General features: G+C 39.0%; 1 protein-coding gene and 2 long non-coding RNA genes across 3 annotated transcripts; 2 read left to right on the forward strand and 1 right to left on the reverse strand.

Moving 5' to 3' along the window:
* Window positions 1-150: 150 nt before the first annotated feature.
* On the forward strand, window positions 151-9,590 carry LOC146488139 (uncharacterized). Its single transcript, XM_085121342.1, has 6 exons — window positions 151-3,491; window positions 4,023-4,290; window positions 5,286-5,481; window positions 6,466-6,671; window positions 7,543-7,791; window positions 8,590-9,590. The coding sequence occupies exons 1-6, from the start codon at window positions 299-301 to the stop codon at window positions 9,038-9,040; spliced, it is 4,563 nt and encodes a 1,520-aa protein (XP_084977468.1). The 5' UTR covers window positions 151-298; the 3' UTR covers window positions 9,041-9,590.
* On the reverse strand, window positions 9,542-19,383 carry LOC146488140 (uncharacterized). Its single transcript, XR_014866940.1, has 2 exons — window positions 17,847-19,383; window positions 9,542-10,696 (listed from the first exon to the last, which is right to left on the reverse strand). It is a non-coding gene; the product is annotated as an uncharacterized LOC146488140 (long non-coding RNA).
* Window positions 12,814-16,887, forward strand: LOC146488141 (uncharacterized). The gene is made up of 2 exons (XR_014866939.1): window positions 12,814-13,093; window positions 16,500-16,887. It is a non-coding gene; the product is annotated as an uncharacterized LOC146488141 (long non-coding RNA).
* Window positions 19,384-19,484: the final 101 nt, after the last annotated feature.

Below are 19,484 nucleotides of genomic sequence, written 5' to 3' on the forward strand. Positions count from 1 at the left end.
ACACAGCGGTTTCTATGAGCATCCATCACGTCAAGTATTCATATTGTAGTATCCCCTATGAGTACAGTACGTTTGGCCAGGAATGGCCAGGAATTAAACTGAATTTCAGAATAGCAAAGAGCACTTTTCCACTCTTTATGTTTCTCAAAATTTTCCTACAAGCTTCCTTCAGCGTTTTCCTTATTTTACAATTCTTCTGGTCGTGTGACAAATTTGCCCTTCTATACCCTGCTCGGGTAATGATTGTCGATTTCTTGGAAAGCGAGATTCTTTGGGATTTCAGTCCTGCCGATGCAATATGGCGGAGTCAGACGTGGCTGCCGTGAAAGTCTTCAATTATATTTGTGGACTTGGTGGATTTGCCGAGTTTTCACAACTCTTGAAACAACCATCGCCTTTGGCTAAAAAGACCGATGTTCCTTCAGTGGTTTTTTGGTTCGAAAAAGAGAAAGCACTCGGTTCCTTTGATTCAGCCCACTCCCTGGTTTTGACCAAAAACCGATTTGGGAAAAGTTTTGGTATCCGAATCGACTTGAAGAAACAAATTTGCCTGAAATATTGTACTCCAAATTCTTGTAGGATGGCGAGCGGGTGTAAATTCTGGCATGTCTGCAAAGAGTTTCTCGAGGGAACTTGTAAGGGCAACTGCGAACGTTCGCACGATTTTCACAACGACGACAACAAAAGCAAGATTGCTGAGCTTGGATTTGAGAAGAAATCTAGCGCGAATTTGAGGAGCATTGTCGCTGGAAGTTTGCCTCAGGTTTGTCTCAGTTATTTACAGGGTGAATGTGGGACTGTCAATTGCCCGTATCTTCACATTTGTCGAAGCCAGGTCCAAGCAACTCCCTGTGAATGTTCTCTATCACATGCGTTCACTGATCCCCATAATAAAATCATTCTGGAACAGTTTGGTTTTAACCCCCCGCGAACATCGCAGATAGATGTCGTACGGTGTAATATTTTGGTTCCTAAACAACAAAAACCCATTGAAGATAACAAACGTCTGGCTGAACTTTCCAAAGAACACGAAAGGGCGGAAAGGCTGAGGCAACTTCGTGAAAATTCACGCAGGCAGACTGCCCCAAGAGATGGCCGAGGTGGCAACACTGGAGTTTTTGGTAGCATTCCAGCCTCTTCAGAACACGAAAGGGTGGAATGGCTGAGGCAACTTCATGAAAATTCATGCAGGGAGACTGCCCCAAGAGATGGCCGAGGTGGCAACACTGGAGTTTTTGGTAGCATTCAAGCCTCTTCAGAACACGAAAGGGCGGAATGGCTAAGGCAACTTCGAGAAAATTCACGCAGGCAGACTGCCCCAAGAGATGGCCGAGGTGGCAACACTGGAGTTTTTGGTAGCATTCAAGCCTCTTCAAAGGTGAAGGGTACCAAACCAGTTACACTGGCTGGTTTGATTCAGGAAGCTAGTATCTCAAGAGAACCAGCAGTTGTTCCACCGCCACAGCAAGGTCCAATTTCAGCAGAAGCGGATCCTTTGTTAGAGAAAGTGTTCAATTATATCTGTGGTAAAGGAGGAATTGTCACATTGTCAGATCTGCTTCAACATCCCTCACCGTTGGCAAAGAAATTCCCTGCACCAGGAAAAGAGTGTGATGCGAAGATTTGGCTGCAAGTCCAGGCACAGTCAGATCAAAGCCCAAGGCTTAGCTTGTTGGAGAATGAGGATGGTGACGTACTTGGTGCACAAGTTAAGTTGAAGAAAAAGATGTGTTTAAATTATGCTTCTAACGGGGCCTGTGGAAAGCCCTCATGCCAGTTTTGGCATGTTTGCAAAGGCTATCTGGAAGGAAAGTGTGGGGGTAAGTGTGGTCTCTCACACGATTTTCATGATGAAGGCAACATGAAGAATGTTCAGAAGTTGGGACTTGAAAAGCAGCCAAGTGGAACTATCAAAAAGGTCCTTGCTAACAGCTTGCCACAGGTTTGCCTCAACTACCTGAAGAATGAATGTTTGTCCAGTAGCTGTCCATATCTGCACATCTGCTGTTCTGCTGCCCAAGGCAACCCATGCAGTTGCAGCTCATCACACGAGCTTGCAAATTTAGATACCCATAATATGGGGATTCTTAAGCAGTTTGAGTTAGTTCCCCATCCAAACAAGCTAAATATAGTGTATAGCAACATCTTGATCCCTAAGCAACAGAGAACTTTTGAAGACTCCTCCCTGTCTTCCACCTCAGAAATACCCTCCCTTATGAGCTTGCCATTGAAAACAGAACCGCAAAGTTCAGAGGAAAGCTCTAAGAAGAAGAAGAAGAGGAATAGGCAGCGGCCAAAGAGGAGAAATAGACAGAACAATCAACACAGTGAACAGATGCTGGGAGAGACACAAGGTACACACTCAAATAGTTCAGATTCAGATTCAGATAATGAAGACAGTGAAAAACCAGACCTCTATGCCAGCTCCAAATTTGCTGTTGATCCCAACAAGTGTGAGTTGAGAAAACATGTTGTGACTCAACAGGAAGGGAAGGGAAAGAAAAGATCAAGCATCAGTGAAGAGCAGCACATTTCTGCAATGCATGTCACTGAAGGTGTGGAAGAAAATTTAATCAATCTCTCTGATGATGATGATGATAACTGGCAAAGTGTGGAACCAGTGGATAACTTCTCTACCTCAAACTATGAGCTGCTTTCACAAGTTGATGAGATGTTCTTTAATGACTGGTTTGGATCTACAAATATCACAGAATCATTGTCTCAAGAAAGTGGAATTTCCTTGACATCAGAACAGAGTACAGAGGAACAAGAGAGTGCTGTCTCCGAGAGGTCAACAGCAAGTTTGGTTTTTGAGTGCATCTGCAAGGAATATGGAGGCCAGGTACCCTTCTCAGTCATATCCAAACGAGAAGACCTGTTTCCATTAGATGTTGATATTGCCACTTGGTTCAGAGAGAATGGAAGCAAATTCATAACTTTTGAGAACAATGTTGGAGAACTTGAAGCAATCAGAGCTTTCAACCCCAGAGTACGCATCTGTTTCCGATACTTGTTGACCAAGAATGGTTGCAAGGATCCAAAGTGCTTCCGTTATCATGTCTGTAACCATTATCTAGCCACTGGTGTTTGTCCATTTGGAAAAAAGTGCAGATACAGCCACAGCCATAATTTGAGAAGCCCACATAACAAAAGAATCACAAGCCAGCTGAGGCTCAAAACCTACTCCGAAGATCAGCTGCGCAGCCTCATCTCAGCTTCTGTACCTGAAGTTTGTCTTGACTACAACAATCATTCCTGCCAGAGGGGTTTCAGGTGCAATGGTATACACATCTGCAAGAATTTTGTCATGAAACAATGCAACAAAGGAGACAGATGTCCATTTGGTCATCAGTTAAGCCTTCAAACTAAAGCAGCTAAATTGGTTTTAGGCAGATATAATTTGACAAAGGTTCCTGCTCATGCTGTTTTAGGGGCACTGCTAGTTCGTCACCCACTTCTTGATGTGGAAAAGACTGCTAAACCCAAAACTGGTGAGTTGGCTTGTTTTTAATATACTGTTGTCTTTGTTGCTTACTGCTCCTATCATCAACCATGCCCTGGGTGGGGGTGGGAAGGGGGGGGGGGGGTGGTGGGGGGCTTGGCTTGTAAGGGAAGCCCCACACACCCAAAACCATGACAAACAACAAAATTATCAGGAACATACAATAATATACATGTACATTGATTTTGTTAAAGCAATGACATGTAAATAACTAGAGGTAAATGGCTTTTAAAATGCAGTGAGTACCCAGTGGTTTCTTACCGTAATTTGTACGAGTAGCCCAATGTTACTGCAACACCATTTCCCTCATAATTTATTATAAAGAACAAGTGTTGTAAAGAAATACGAATACCGTGTACTTTCGAATACATGTTCAGTGTTGGTGCATGTACTGTAGACTATCATTGATAATTTTCCTTCCTTTATACAACCCAATATTTTACTGATCTGAAGTGAACAATAATTGTTCAAAAAGTGGTTTCTTGGATAATAACAGCTTTATCATGTTGTTGTCTTTCAGAGCAAGCCAAACAAGAAAGAAAAGTTTCATGTCCTCCTTTGATATGCCTGGAGAACCTTCTGGGTCACTGTGACAAGAAGCCTTTGTGTGACCACAATCACTGCACCATGCCGTACATGTGGCAGTACAGGCACCTTGGTGTTGATGGAGACACCTGGAAGGCATTTACACCAAGTGAAAATGAGGCCATTGAGCGACAGTTCTGTGATGTTAATGTTAGTGTTGCAGACATGGAACACATCATGATTTCACCTCCGCCCTCTGTGCTGTGAGTACATATACATACATGTACAGTATACGTTATATACCGCACACCTCCAAGGAAGATCATTTAACCCTTTAACCTCTAATATCAAAGAACAAATTCTCCTATCTGTCTCGTTACTTTTCTTATAAAAGTGCCGTGGAGAAGTTATTTAAAATTAATATCAAGAAAATCACCTTGGGTGATCATATCCTTAATTCTCATGACTTTATGGGTTGAATAAGCATGGATATTACAAGGAGAAATTTGATGCTGATCACTGTTAGGGCTTAAAGGGTTAAAATTAAATTGTGTATGTGGGGCTGGTTGGGGTGGGGGTTGTGTTGTTAAAAACATACACATACAGGTGTATGACCAGCCAATCTATTCTGTGACAATTGTATACTGAACCAGGGGGAATTTTCTATAATTTAACCAAGAAATTGAAGGGGTGCATGGAAAAATTAGCCCTTAGTGACACCTGATAGACTGCTAGATTCTCCTAACAAATTCCTTGTTCTACCTTCTATGAACAAAGGAGAATTTAACATGAGATCAGGAATCACTTAGGGCACGCACTCCTTCAATTATTGATAACAACACTCTTTACAACAACTTTATCCAGTAATAATTTCTTCATTTAAAAATAGAAAACCGTATCTGCAGTTTCTAAACAAGATCTAAACAAGTTTCCTCTTCTTTCAAACTAGCTTGATTTGGTAGAAAATCTTGGTGATAATTTGGCATAATTTTGCAGTAGTGCACTAGTTCATCCAGAGTTTTGAGTGTCGGAGAGGGGCTGAGTAGTCTAGTGGAGTTAAAATTTCGGAGAATGTTTCAGAATTAAAAGTTAAAAATGTGTTCCTAAACAACTACATGGACTTGTATGTGTGTAGTCAAATTTCAGATTTCAGTGAAATAATGGAATGTGGAAATGTATTGACCGGTGAACTCCAAGCTACCATGTCATTTCATTAACTTTCTTGCATTCGTTTGTTTGTTTGTTTTTCAAATGATAGGATTGATCCCGGTGAAGGAGAGTTCAAGGTAAACTTTGATGACATGATTGCTGAGACCAGTTTTGGAAACGTGCAGCTGCAGCGACTGTCCACTAAGTCAGCAGTCTTGCCCACTGATCATGCTCTGTCTACTCAGTGGTTTTGGTATTGGTTGGGTGACGGCAACAGTTGGAGAGAGTATGGGTATGAACCATTGGTAAGTCTCTACTCATACATGTACAAATTTAGATCATGTGTTGATGTTTGAAGTAAGCTGTTACAACAACTTTGTCCTTGGATTTAGCGCTTTCTGCCTTCTACGCACATTGTGTTGCCTACTACAGTGTACATGTGCATGTACATGTTCATGTACATGTACAGTAGTAACAAACAGTGGAAGAAAAGGTCTACTATCTTCATTCAAATTAAATTTTGCAAGCAAGCTTGGTTTTTGTAATAATGATTAATTTCAAATGGGATCACACCAGACTAGTTCCTAAGCTTGGGTTTCTTTTGAAACACCAACTTTCTCCAGGTTGAGGTTTGCTATCCAGAGGTCGTCTGAGTTATCCCTCTATGATGGCTGTGTGAATCATTCATTGATTAATTGGTTGGTTGATTGATTGATTGCCTGACTCACCGGCTTATAATTAATAAGTCACTATTTTTTCCTGTTCCTTAATTGATCCATGGACTTATTCATTGATCAATCTCCCCACTCATCCAGCCATACATTCATCCACCCACCTTAAATGTACCCACTCACTCACTCACTCACTCGCATATGCATGCACAGACTTAATCCCTCAATAGATCATTCAAAGGATCAGTCAGTCAGTCGTCAGTCAGTCAATCTGTCAGTCAGTCAGTCAGTCAGTCAATCAGTCAGTCAGTCAGTCAGTCAGTCAGTCAATCAGTCAGTCAGTCAATCAGTCAGTCAGTCAGTCAGTCAGTCAGTCAGTCAATCAGTCCGTCAGTCAGTCAGTCAGTCAATCTGTCAGTCAGTCAGTCAGTCAGTCAGTCAGTCAATCAGTCAGTCAGTCAGTCAGTCAGTCAGTCAATCAGTCAGTCAGTCAGTCAATCAGTCAGTCAGTCAGTCAGTCAGTCAGTCAATCAGTCAGTCAGTCAGTCAGTCAGTCAGACTCAATCGGTCAGTCAGTCAGTCAATCAATCAGTATGTTAATTTTTTTTCTCACTTTAGGAAATGGCCAAATCAGAGCAAATAGAATCAGTGTTTGTCACAGGAAAGCCGTTTTTTGGATTTAAAGCAGGCAGTGATGTCCATTACAAGATCTTCTTTAATAAAAAGCCCATGTGCCAGAAGAATACTAAACCACCAATATCTACAATAAAAGTGAGAAGACGACCTTTGTTTCGATCCTTATCGGAAATACAGAAACTTCAAAGGTGAGGAAAATGTCTCTTACTCTTTTGCACAATATCCTCGGGATATCTTTATTCCTTTTCTACAAGAAAACAACGTTGTTTTGATGACCCCTTTCCAGACTACGTCAACATGCAAAATATAAAAGATTACAATTTGTTTTCAGGTCTAATGGTAAATATAAAATCTAGACGTTTATTACCCTTTACCAGATGGAAATGTACAATCATTTTTTTTAATTCTTTACTGAATGATAGCATGACATCCACCAGTGCAGAACTCATGCACCAAAATAACCATCAAACCAAACTTTTTCCTCCCTACTTATTTATGTTATCAGCACAACAAAGTAGCAACAAATGATTTTTTTTCTTTTAATTTTTTTTTATTTATTTTTAGTGTAGGGGTGATATTATCCTTGTGTGTTTAAGCGTTTACAAGTCACTTTGTAGCGCCCAACTGCTCCTGCTCTTGTGATTTCATCTGAAAAATTGATGGTTCGACCTTCACTAATTGACCCCACCATTAGTGACAGTTACATGTAGTTGTTCATACGTTGGCAGAGTAAGACAAATCCAGTACAGTAGTACCACTTAAAAATATTTGCCGTTACTGATTGCTGCAAATTCACCGCGGTGAGACGAAATCTCTCAATCACGTCACGGACAAAAGCAACCAAAAGCCCGGGCGCGTTAGACGCGGTAATACCTGGGTAATGGCACAATGCTGAGTGCCAGCAGTTACGCTCTACATTGGCATGCACCTTTGCAAGCTGATGCACTACTCATCATCTCATTAAATCTCATAACTCTCTGTTGTGAAGTGCTTTTAAAAACGTAACGCCTCAACCTTCATCATATAAACTGTGATTAATTTTCGTCATTTTCTTTGCAGACCCCTTGAATTACCAATCCCCATGGAACCAGAGTCACCATCTTTTACAACTGCGACTGCAAGCCACCTCCCTCCTCAGTGGACGAGTGTTCCTGAAGACGAGGAGTACATTCGCGTCCCACTTTCAGCGAGCTCCGATCAGTTTAAACTGGCTGAGAGTTTGTTTCGCCAGTCCATGTCAGAGAACAAGGCAACGATTTTAGCCATTGAGCGAGTCCAGAACCCGTTTATGTGGGAGAAGTATGCAAGGTGGGCACCTTTGCGTTATGTTGTTATCTCCATCCGTTCGTTCGTTTAGTCAAAAACAAACGAAATGTTAATAGGCAGATGGAAAAACAAACAAACGAAACAAAACAAAACCAAATAAAAACTATTGCTTATACACACGTACGTTTTGGGGGAATTGTCAAAATCTTGTCAGAAGTCAAATGATTTCAATGGCTTTTCTTTGATTGACGTCCACCAAATGGCTACTTTATCCGACCCTTTGGAAAGTGGTACGTCGCTTGTTATTGGGAACCGCTGTAAGCTAAGGTCTGACTTCTCATGAGGGTAATCAATCATCGGAAATTTTTATTTAATTACCATTATAAGTCCAAATTCAATACTGAATATACGGGACTGCGCCAATAACTAAAAAAGGAAATAATAATAATAATAATCATCATCATCATCATCATCATCATGATTAATAAAATATACAAACTGTGAACTAATAAATTGTAGAGATAGCTTTCTTAAAAGACTCAAGCGATTTTGCCAAAGCTACTTGTCTTAGCAGTCTGTTCCATTTCAGTAAGGTTCTTGAAAAGAAAGAAAACTTATTGAAATCACACTTTGTAATGGATAACTTAAAAGCATGCCCAGATGAGCGTGTAGAAGAATATGTAACTGGGTGAAGTTCATCTGTTTGTGCTAAGTTTTTTCTGAACTTGTAAAGCAAAGAGAAGCGGGCAATTGTTCTGCGAGATTGCAATGTCTTCCAGCCCAGGCAATTCAGGTAATGCATGGAAAACCTTGAGGATAATTTTAATTCTGACCCCGCAGGAAGAAAGAGCAATTCGAGAAGAGGTTCCGCACCAAAAACAACCCTGTGAACGAAAAACTCCTTTTCCATGGAACCGACTACAAAAATGTGGACAGCATTTGCGAGGAAAACATCGACTGGCGAGCGCTAGATGAGGGCCGGGCTGCCGCTTTTGGTCAAGGTGCTTATTTCAGAGCCGAAGCTATCCTGAGCAATCTCTGTTGCCAGCAGGACTCGGAGTCGGTGCGGTTCATGTTCCTGGCTGAGGTACTGGTGGGGTCGTTTGCCCAAGGTGAGGCATCCATGAAAAAGCCTCCACCCAAAAGTGATTCGTCCGCGTCCAAGAAAGAGCTGTACGATTCATGTGTGGATAATGTTGATAGGCCCTCTATTTTTGTGCTGTTCAACTCGGATCAGTATTACCCCACCTTTTTGATTCAATACAAAATCAAATCTAAGGTAGTATGTTAATACACTACAATGGGACACCTTGAAGCGGACACCAAACGAACACACCTGATCGATTGTGTTACATAGAGTTACAGTTTGTATGGCTGTTGGTCTCTTTATGACCAAATGTTCTGTTCATATTCTCCGTCCTATGAACGTGTTCGCTAGAATTTGTTCCTCTGTAGGTGGTTATACTGATAATCCATGTGTTTCTGCGCCAAAATGCGCTGCCAAGTGTTGTCCTAAGTTGTTCGTTTTGCCCGCTGCTTCAGAATGTCGTTTGAGAGTCGAATTTTTGATGGTAATTCGTCCCGCATGGTCATCCGTCCAGTTTGACATTGAACGGCAGACAGGGAAAAATGAAGGGGACCGTTGCAACAATTTATGACTGAGCGCATGGGTTCATATTGATTGATTGACTTATATTGGATCAAGAACGACATAGTGTGATAGAGTAACTGCATGATTGCCCAATGGATATCGGTAACATTTTAAGTTGGCAGATATTGCTAACCTACTGTATTTGTAGTTGAACAAAGAAAATGGCATTTTTGTTACTTCACCCCCCCCCCCCCCATGAAAAAAACAAACAAACAAAAAATTGAGTAAACAAACAAGCGAAACAAAACAAAAACAAAACTATTCTTTAGAGAATAGGATCTAAGATAAGAGCGTAAGTAAGAGATATGATTCCAGTTGGAATGTCTCTTCTTTCTCTTTCCGAAAAACGTTTTAAGCTGTGATACTTGGACACTGAAGGAAGGAGTGAATTGACCGTCGTTTTATGCAGCCTTGAAGATTTTCCTTTAGAAGGCACAAATCTTCCTAATGAAAAGAGAAAGTGTTGCAGAAGATTTCCTCAAAATTGTATCTGGCCGATATCATCCAGTATAATTATTCCACAAACAAAAGTGTCTCTCATGTTTTATATCCTTGATGAGCTATGATAGCTTCCCGTTTGGTTTCTTGTTTACCGAGGAGGGGCTTTCCAGCTAAACTGGACAATCTACAAGTACTAAGATAACGAGAGATACCAAAAGTCACAAAGAGGTGTGATAGACGAGTTTGAAATCCAGTGAACGTTCCTTTTTTCAGATGAATCGAATAGGTTAATTTCCTGTGCGTAATAAGGCCAATTTACTGATGTGATCTTTGCTTACAGTTGTTTCCCAGGTCGTGTAATCTAATTATCCTGAATTATCTGACCTGTTTATAGGAGAATATCTGTTGATGAATCATTTCACTCGAGCTGTTTTGGGGGAAATTCACACCAATGTCTTTGACTGACACTAATAACGTTTCGGTGAAGCGCTTATGATATTTTATGGGACAATAGAAAGTACAATTGCAAAATCTTTGCCGTATCAATTGAAGGATTTTCAAGAAACCCCTCTGTCATTATGTGAAAAACATTTCGTGCTCTTTTGATTGCCATGGGAATGTGAATTCGTGAGGTGACGTTTTTGCTGTACAAAGAAACTGGTTATCTGAACAGGCTTACGCTGAATGGCCTTATCATTATCCTTGACTGCCGAGCAAAATAAGCTTGGCTCTGTCGGGTGTCGCTGATTAGGCGAGATTTAAATAGTCCGATTTTGTTTCATCGTGGTAATCTTTAGACGGACCCTAGACGGCCCATTTGGTCAACATACGGGAGAGAAGGAATCGAATGCTACACTGTAAAAACTGACTAGTTAAAATGACTATTTTAAATAGTCACGACTAATAACAATGGTCATTTTAACCATTCCTAACAGTTGAAATTGTCAACAAATTAAAATAGTTAAAACAACCTTTAATAATAGGTGTTTTAACCATAGAGATTAGTCATTTAACTCTGACTATTTTGATTAGTGTAAACGACCAAAATCATTAGTCATAGTACAAGTGTTTTAATTTTTTTTCCGCTTTTTTCCGTGTTCTTCGGGAGGTGTATCTTCAATTACAATTTCCATGCCTTCTTCTGCTACACTGTCTTCACGACGCACGACCGGTTGATGAAGATTGACTTCTTTATGCGCTCTTCTAAGATGGCTTTTGTAGGCATGCGTGTTCTTGAAAGTGCGTTGGCAACCAGCGAAATCACATTCGGATGAAAAAGTCAGGATTACTTTGGTAAACTTTAAGCAAATGACTCAGCATTAAAGCCATTGTCAACGAGTAAAAAGTGGAGCACATCTGGCACCTAAGTTTGCGCGCCATAGCGCGCGTAGCCGTAGTTTAGTGAGATAGTCCTGGCGGGTTTCCCGCTTTTTCTAAGCTTTTCCCGCCAAAGATAAGATATTCACGTTGTTAACACTACTATTCGGAAGTTACAATATACATCAGTGAAATATTCCGGTTGGTTGTAACTGAGACATGATATCTAAATGAATAAAAATTTACTGTTACTGAAAAAAATACTGAACGTTTTCCATCCTCAAGATCACCAACAAACTCTGATAATGATCCTGACCATCGAAAACGAACTAGTGGGTTTTTTTAAATAACATTTAGTCCTTCTCATAGGTGAAATAGGACTGTGAGAGCTAAATTAGTGCTCTGTTTACACACAATGCAACCCACTTGGCGATAATGGTGTAAATAGAGGATTAGTAGGATAAATGCATCCGAATAATATACAGCCGCTTCCTCTGTTCGTTTCTTTGGCTGTGGCTTTCCGTAACCTAATATGTTTGAGTGCTTTTGCGATCAATAAACATCGGTCCCTAGCTGCTTGACAAGATTACACTGAACTGAGTCGTCCTAATGTATGATTTTAGGGCGATGGATTTCAGCCAATCTGGGTGCCGGATCTAACGCCAATGGTGATTGCAGTCGACACAGTGCTTGAAAGTTTTTTTTTTTTTTCACTCCGACCGGGATATTCGGTGATTATGAGGTTAGCGTGGGAACCGCCGCTAGTAGTGACACTTTTCAATTCTTTTACTGATTTGTTGAACATCTCGGCCTTGAGCTTTGAAGCTAAGTTTTGAATAGAAACCGGCTTTATCAAAAAACCGCACAATCTCTGGAATTTCCTTTGGTATTAACCAAATGACACTTTAACGGAAACCGCTTTTATTTTTAAAACAATGAACTTTTGGTTATCAAATAATGCTGTTTGGTCACGTAATTATATATAATGAAAGTCCCTTTGTGACATGTCATTCTTATGACTTGTACTTGCCAAGTCTTTCAGTTTGTGAGAAACGTCTATCCGGTGAACATTCTCCGCTGTCGATAGAGGTTTTTTCGTCCGTTTTTGTAATGGCATCAGTCCTTGATCTGTCAAAAGATTCCACCATGGAGGACATAATGGACTTTTTAAAGGAAAGAGAGTTTCATGAGCTGATAGAAGCATTCAAAGGTAAGCCGAGTTGAACTATATCCAAATGATGTCCACCTCTTGAGGGTAGTACATACAACAGCAAATTTCATAATTGCCTCTTTTATCGTGTTTTGACCCAAATGTAGCTAATGAAATAGACGGAGAAGATTTCTTTGAGTTGGATTATTTGACGATCAATTCCATCATACCGAACCTGAAAACAAGAAAACGTTTCATCGTGGCATGGACAGAGGTGACGCACGTGGTAGGTGGCTTCTCAGTGTTACTCAAGTTTTCGTTTACATACATAAAATGAGAAGTTTTCCGAGAGAGGATCTTTCATTTCTTGTATATTTAGAATCTCTCTATGGATGAATTACAGATCGTAAAAAAAAAAAAAGTTCCCGCCTAAAAGCGTTGGGGCATCATTACTCACATTCTTACGTGGTTACAAAGCCATGCCTGGTTACATTGCTGCAAGCAGACCAAAAGTCACCTTGCAGCGATGTATAAACCTCGAAATATGCTTCGAAAAAAAGCGATACAGAATTGAAAATCTATTGGAGATTAATTTCGTTTGAACTATTTAACTTGTCAGTCGATCGTGATGTCTGTATTAATTTATCTTGTTTTGTTATTTGTATTCTTTTTGCAGACTTTTGATGTCAATAGTGTTCGGCAGCCCGTTGAGAAAACAAGAAAAGTCTTCGAAAAGTGCCAGCTGATCATTAAAAAAGGGAAACGATAAAGACACGGAAAGCTTGGTAGGTACTTTCGTGCTGAAAACGGTACTCAAATTTGCATGTGTTGAAAGAAGCCCCGCTTGAAACCTTCCGACATTGCATAACACAATCATTGTCATTCACTGAAATTTTTTTTTCTCATATTTTATATTCTGTTGAACCAACAATACCTGAGAAGAAAAATTCACATATTACTTAGTATCAAGTTTGTTTTCGCCCAACTGAGAAAAGCGTGGCTCTCTTGTTTTCGTACTGCACATATACACCTTGCAATTGTGTGCTTAAAGAATGCCTTGCTTGTCCCCTTGCCATCTGGCGGTCCAAAAAAATTGGTGATTGTTGCCGGACACTTATCGGAAACCATCAATTGGGAAAGATAACACGAGATCCTTCAAAATCTAATTGATTGATTACCACAGTAAATTGTTGTTTTTTCTTTTGGTACATTCAATGTAGGGTTTTTTTAATAATTTGTGCACAAGTTTGCTTGTTCAGTTTTACTTTGATTAAAATATGTCATGCTTAAGAAAACATGAAAAACAAAATTGACCGGAGGATCTCAAATGGATATTTCTCACAAAAAAAAGAGAAATCAGTTTAAATCTTTTATTTTGAATTACTTGGAGGACTGAATTGTTGATAAATGAACTGAATGTTTTTTAAGTTATTTTTATTTTGTTTGATATTGTGTACATTTATGTACATGGCTTACAGTGAATTTGAATAAAAACTAAAGTGTGATAAGGGTTGAAAGGCTGAACTCCAGCAGAAGCCATAGTTTTGTCAAGGCAAGATTTAATTGCTTGCCTACTGACAATTTCCTAGCTGAGGTTGTCCCTTGGGTCAGCCTTGCTTGGGCTATAATCTGCAGCCTACGGGTTCTTGCTTTCTTTTTTTACCTGGCTCACATTTTTATAGAATAAATTTCCATCAGTGATACCAAATTCAAAATTAATTTTCTATTCCAATCAATATCTTGCCTGATTCTAAACATTTGAGCTGCAACACCACTCAGAAGAAACCTGCAGTCAACATTTCAGTGCTCCAAGAGTGGAAAGAAAAAGAGAAAAAGTAGGCAAAGGAAGAATCACATAAATCGAAAAAAACTCTCAACATTTTTGCAATCCAATGCAGCAAAGAAAGTAAAAGAAAAAGTAATTGACCTTGAAAATAACTGTAAGATCACCAAGCAAATAGCAAGTGGCTATTTTTATAAATGGAAGAAAACAAAAGAAGAAAATAATAGACTTCTATATTTTGCTAGCGGTACATTGAAGGACGTAGACATTCCAAAAACCATGTAGAAGAGTAGAAGTAGAAGAGGGCAATGTTCTAGGAAAGGGTACATTTGGGAGTTGCTTTAAAAGTAAATATAAAGGTATAGATGCCTGTTTGAAATTTTTTTTAACGAAGAGCGTTTTGTGAGATCCATCTTGATTAATGAAGCAAAAGCCATGTTAAATCTTATTCCTCACTCTAGTTTTCCCCCTGTTTTTGGGAGTTTGCATGGAGAATTTATTGGCATTAATAAGGAAAGTGTAACTTTAGATGACTTTTCCAGGAGACTTAAATCAGTGAAATGGTTAGAATCATGTTCACCATTTATTTATTAATGACAATGATTGAGGGGCTGCATGCAATTCACCTTTCAGGTTTTATTCATAATGACATGAAGCCTAATAATGTTATGGTTGATGTAAGAGGTCTTCATTATAATGCTGTTGTCATTGACTTTAGAAAAGCATGCCCACTTCACAAAGGAATATTTTACAAATTACCAAATAAAATGGAAAAGCAGAAACATTTAAAAAGGTATCCTCACATGGAACCTGAACTGATAGCTGGTGATTCACCACAAAATGTTTTGACTGATATTTATTCACTAGGCTATACAATAAAGAAGGTTTTAACTGAAAAATTTGGTGACAGTGCTCACCACCTAAAAGACATTTCTTTGAGTTGTATGAGCTGACAGGCTGGCAAATAGACCGGGACTTGATTATTTATCAAGAAAAACAGCATGTTGTTTGTATGTTAGTAAGATAGGTGTCCAAAAATAAATTGTTATTTGAATTCTGATTGTGTTTTGTCTGTTTCAACACATAGCGGGAACCTGATGTTAAGCAAGGCTTAGCGAAGGGCTTCCTCTTGCCAGGCAGAACAACAAAATTAACTTGTTCATCAGTTATGCACAACAATAATGGCCCAGACACCAGTTTTGCACGTCAGTGAGAGGGAGCATGTTGCCATGCTGTTGGTACAGGCCATGCAAATATTTTTATAATTCCAGACCTTTAGCCCTAATGTTACCAGACCAATTTTCCTTTCTGATTTTCACACATTGTTTCTAAAAATAAATTAGACTTTTATTTCTTTGATGATGATTACCTTAACCCTTTCACTCCCTGGGTAATTTAATAAGGGAGACGTGTAATGTAGCACCAACATTTGAGTATGTAAGCAAAATCCTGATCATCACATTGGCCTTTAACAGTTTGCACTCAAAGCTTTGCCAACTGTTCCTTTTATTGCAGTCTTCACTCAACTTAGTCTCCCTCGCAGCCGTTCTGTGTCTTATCAAAAATGCTCCTCCCCACAAACTGCTGCTCACGTTCCAGCCACATTTCTTTCCCGATTTTAGCCAATCACAGCTACAGTTCCACTTACTGGAACTGCCTCTCACTAAATTATCTCTTGACAACTTGCTTAATCATAGCCCGTGATTTATCGTCAGATGATAGATGTAAGAATCACGTTTAAATAGCCCACTTTGAAAAAGAGTGATGGTCTGGGTCAAGAGTAGATGCCCAAGCGATTGCGGGAAGGTTTGGGGGACGTTGCTTATTATTATCATCCCCCCAAACAATCCCACAATCACTTGGGCAGTTACTCTCGACCCAGGCCATCACTCATTTTCAAAGTGGGCTATGGGGTTGAAGTTGCATATCTGTGCGACTCCCACTTTGCATCCGTTGTGTTGATAAAAGCCTTTTCAGTTTTGCTTTTACAAGCGTGTCATAAAGCGATTTTCCTTTTGTATATTAAGAGATTCTTCCCTTTTGATCAAAATGCAATGCCACCGCTATGCGTATGCGTAATGGTGTTTGTATTGATTGCCAGGGGGAAAAGGAATAAAGATAGGCCTGTGCGACTCCCACTCGTGTATTTTTGGCCATGTTCAGTTATAGTGTTGCTCTAATGAGTATGTCTTTTAGGGAACGCCCTCTCTTGTATGAGATTAGTGGCCGTTCCTTAAAAATCTCTCTGAGCTTTGGTTGTTGCTCTATTAATGCCATTTGCTCATTAGGATTTCCTTTAAGTTTGGCACTGATGGATGATATTGTGTTACAAATGGCTGTTTGTAGTTTGTGGTTGTAAGTAATGTCCAGGATTTACAGTCACAACAAATCATTTTTTGTTGTTGCAGAATGACTCAGATTTGGGTGCAGAAGATGAAATAGCGGCAGCAACAGCACCCCGTCTCATTTCGACGGGGGCAACTGTTGATGATATCCAGTCACTGGTGTTGGCAGCCGTAGGAATGGTAGTCTGCCGTTTCCAAAAAATTCAACATTTTAGGTGCTGTCAACACATTGATTGCAAGCTACTATAGCTTCAATGCTGACTACCCAAAGGGCCAGGGTGGTCAAAGCAAGAATGTTTATTTATTTCTTGAGTATATTTTAATACCTGAGTCAAGACGGAGCAGTCACGCACTGCCGTTAAGTGTTAAAGCAGTGGTAGGCAAGATGAGTAGAATGGCATAGAAACCACTCCACTTTCTTCCATAGAATTGAGTCTGAGATTGGCCAAATGTATGCAGTTTGAGATATATTGAAGAACGTTGAATTTTAGCAAGTTTACAATGAAAAAAGTAAAACCTTTGTGCATGATCAAATTGAATTTTTCTGGTGAGCTGAACCAAGTGACAAAGTGCTTATATCCAGCAATTCCTTCTACTAAACCTTGCCGCTTAGGTTTCAACAGAAAGAAGTAGTTTAAATTGTTCAGTTTATATTATGTGAGCCAACAAGTAGACATACATGTACACTATTCTCAATATCATTATATAGTTTTAGGTTGTTTATTATATGAATATTAGCAGGTAAAAGAGAGCAAAAAAGTTCACAGCCGATATATTTCTTGTAGATAAGATGTGATCATTAATTTCCCTTTCTATGGAACCATTGTTTACTGCATATGTATATATTTGACTGCTTGGTCATTCAATAAAGATGCATGTAGCCGAAATTGTTTGCCAATATGATCCATTTAAATGTGTTATTTTAACTCTTTTACATGGGTTAAATGAACTATTTATTTGTGGTTAAATTAACAATTTATTGTAACCTATTTCTTTTAGTTAAATTAACTAACAATAACTAAAAAGAATGGGTTCTCTCAGATGCACCCCGGGTACTTTTTTAAATGGTTGAATTAACTAATTTTGGATGGTCGCTAACTAAATGAATTACGTTATTTCAACCAAGGATATTGGTTATTCTAACTCTATAAAAAATGGTTAAAACTAATATTTTTAGTGGTTAAAACAACATATATATTGAAGTAAAAACAGCTAAACAAATAGGTCAAAATGACCTAATTGATAGTTATTTTAACTTATTCTAAATTAGTTATTTCAAACCAAAAGAATCCAGTTAATTTAAACCTTTTTAAATTGGTCAAACCAACTAAAAAAAAAGGGTTCTCTCAGATGCACTTGGCGACAATTTTAATTGGTTGTTTTAACTAGTCAACTTTTACAGTGTAGGACCAGCACTAAACTTGAAGTCTCACTTCATGAAGATAATTGTTCAGATTCAGTGTTGCATTCGAGTCATTTCATAAATACATGCTTCCGATCAAATCTGACGAATTTAAGAGATTCTAAGCATTTCAAACAAAATAGAAACTAAACCTACCAAACTCTGGAACGTTTCTATTTACGTAGCTGTTCTCGAAACTTTTAAAGTCAAGGAGAGCAGTTGAAAAAACTAAAATGACATAAAGCAAAGGCCTCGAACGTGGTTATAAAAGGACTCTGATTTTCTCCCATGTTAATGTTACTATAAAGATTACTCTATATTGTTCCTGGAAAAACTCAGGACGTTATTAACACCCTCTAAGGGTTCCAAAAGGCTTCATCGTTACTCTGAAATCTCGTTTTGAGGACAAGTTTTTAAAACTTGTTTTAACAGATACTGCAAAAGTTCAAGTTAAATTATTTACGAAATTATTTATCGAGGTTCGGGTAGAGCATGGAAATCTCGAATTTAAGCGTTAAATATTCACGTCCAGTGCTGGAAAATATCGAAAATCCAGATTCATCAAGGAAATATTATACTGCAGGCGCCAAATGAATTTTTCAATTCACGAGAATGTGGCTTTCTGGAAACAAAGATGTAAAGTTTTGATCAGCCATCCAGAGAGTAGATTATTTCATTTTGGTGGCCCGAGGTCGCTGAAAAATGAAACAAACTCATGAAGTGATGTACAAGGAATTTGTTATCTGTGGAGCTTCAAGTTTTGCTAACATGTACTAGTGCTTCACAGCTTATCTTAATTTGATAATTTAACGTTCAGCAATACAGTTATCGTCGTAATACACTTTAGCGTCAGTAGTGCTTTATAGTTTGTCTTAATGGCACAGCTAGCTGATAACCTGTGTGGTAGGCTTTGAAAGTCGAATTACCTTTCTCCGTCGCCTCTTGGCAACCATCCTTCAAGACAAATCATCCTGTTTGAACTGTTTTTGTGAGAATACTTCGGTGATTTTCAGTACGTTTTCAAAAGATCTTGAGTGGCAAATAAAATCACCACACTTATGTCACATTCACACTGGTTAAACACGTTTAATTAAACCGATTTTAGCAAAACAAAAATCAATGACCGAAAACTTGAAGACTGAAGTTTACGTAGAGGGTTTTAAGTAAGCTCCAATTTGTATTTTTGATTGTGCTAAATTCGAAGGGGAAAAATCAGTAAGTAACTTCTATGGGCAGGACAATTTTAAACCATGTTTAATGGAAGCGTTTTCAAAAGTTTTGTAGATTTGTTGTGATCGAGGCCTTGCTTTTAAGGAGCAGTTTCACGAAACACGTAAAATCCGTTGATGGCTGTTTTACATTAAAATAATAGGCCATTTTCATAATTGTGTCATTTTACCACAACTACCAGAATTCATTTGCTTTCTCTTTGTAATCCCAGTAGAGAGTGAAATGACTATGGCATTGCTAAGCCTCAGAAAACAAAACAACTGAAGGATTGTAGTAGTTGTACTCAAATGACGCCATAATGAAATTGATTCTACCAGAATATTGGGGTTATTTTAAGCTGTCTTAGGTCGTGTTCGATTGAGCGTATTCCGGAATACGAGTACGCGGAATAGCTGTTAGAGTTCTCTTTTCGGGTG

The sequence above is a fragment of the Pavona decussata genome, unplaced genomic scaffold, assembly GCF_977016875.1.
Source record: "Pavona decussata unplaced genomic scaffold, jaPavDecu1.1 SCAFFOLD_11, whole genome shotgun sequence".
NCBI classification, from domain to species: domain Eukaryota; kingdom Metazoa; phylum Cnidaria; class Anthozoa; order Scleractinia; family Agariciidae; genus Pavona; species Pavona decussata.

Bases quoted from the DNA above. Each gene is read 5' to 3' on its own strand.
- LOC146488139 (XM_085121342.1), top strand. From the start codon at position 299: ATGGCGGAGTCAGACGTGGCTGCCGTGAAAGTCTTCAATTATATTTGT. The intron at 6,672-7,542 runs GTGAGGAAAATG...TTTTCTTTGCAG, and splicing joins GAAATACAGAAACTTCAAAG to ACCCCTTGAATTACCAATCC. The intron at 7,792-8,589 runs GTGGGCACCTTT...CTGACCCCGCAG, and splicing joins ATGTGGGAGAAGTATGCAAG to GAAGAAAGAGCAATTCGAGA.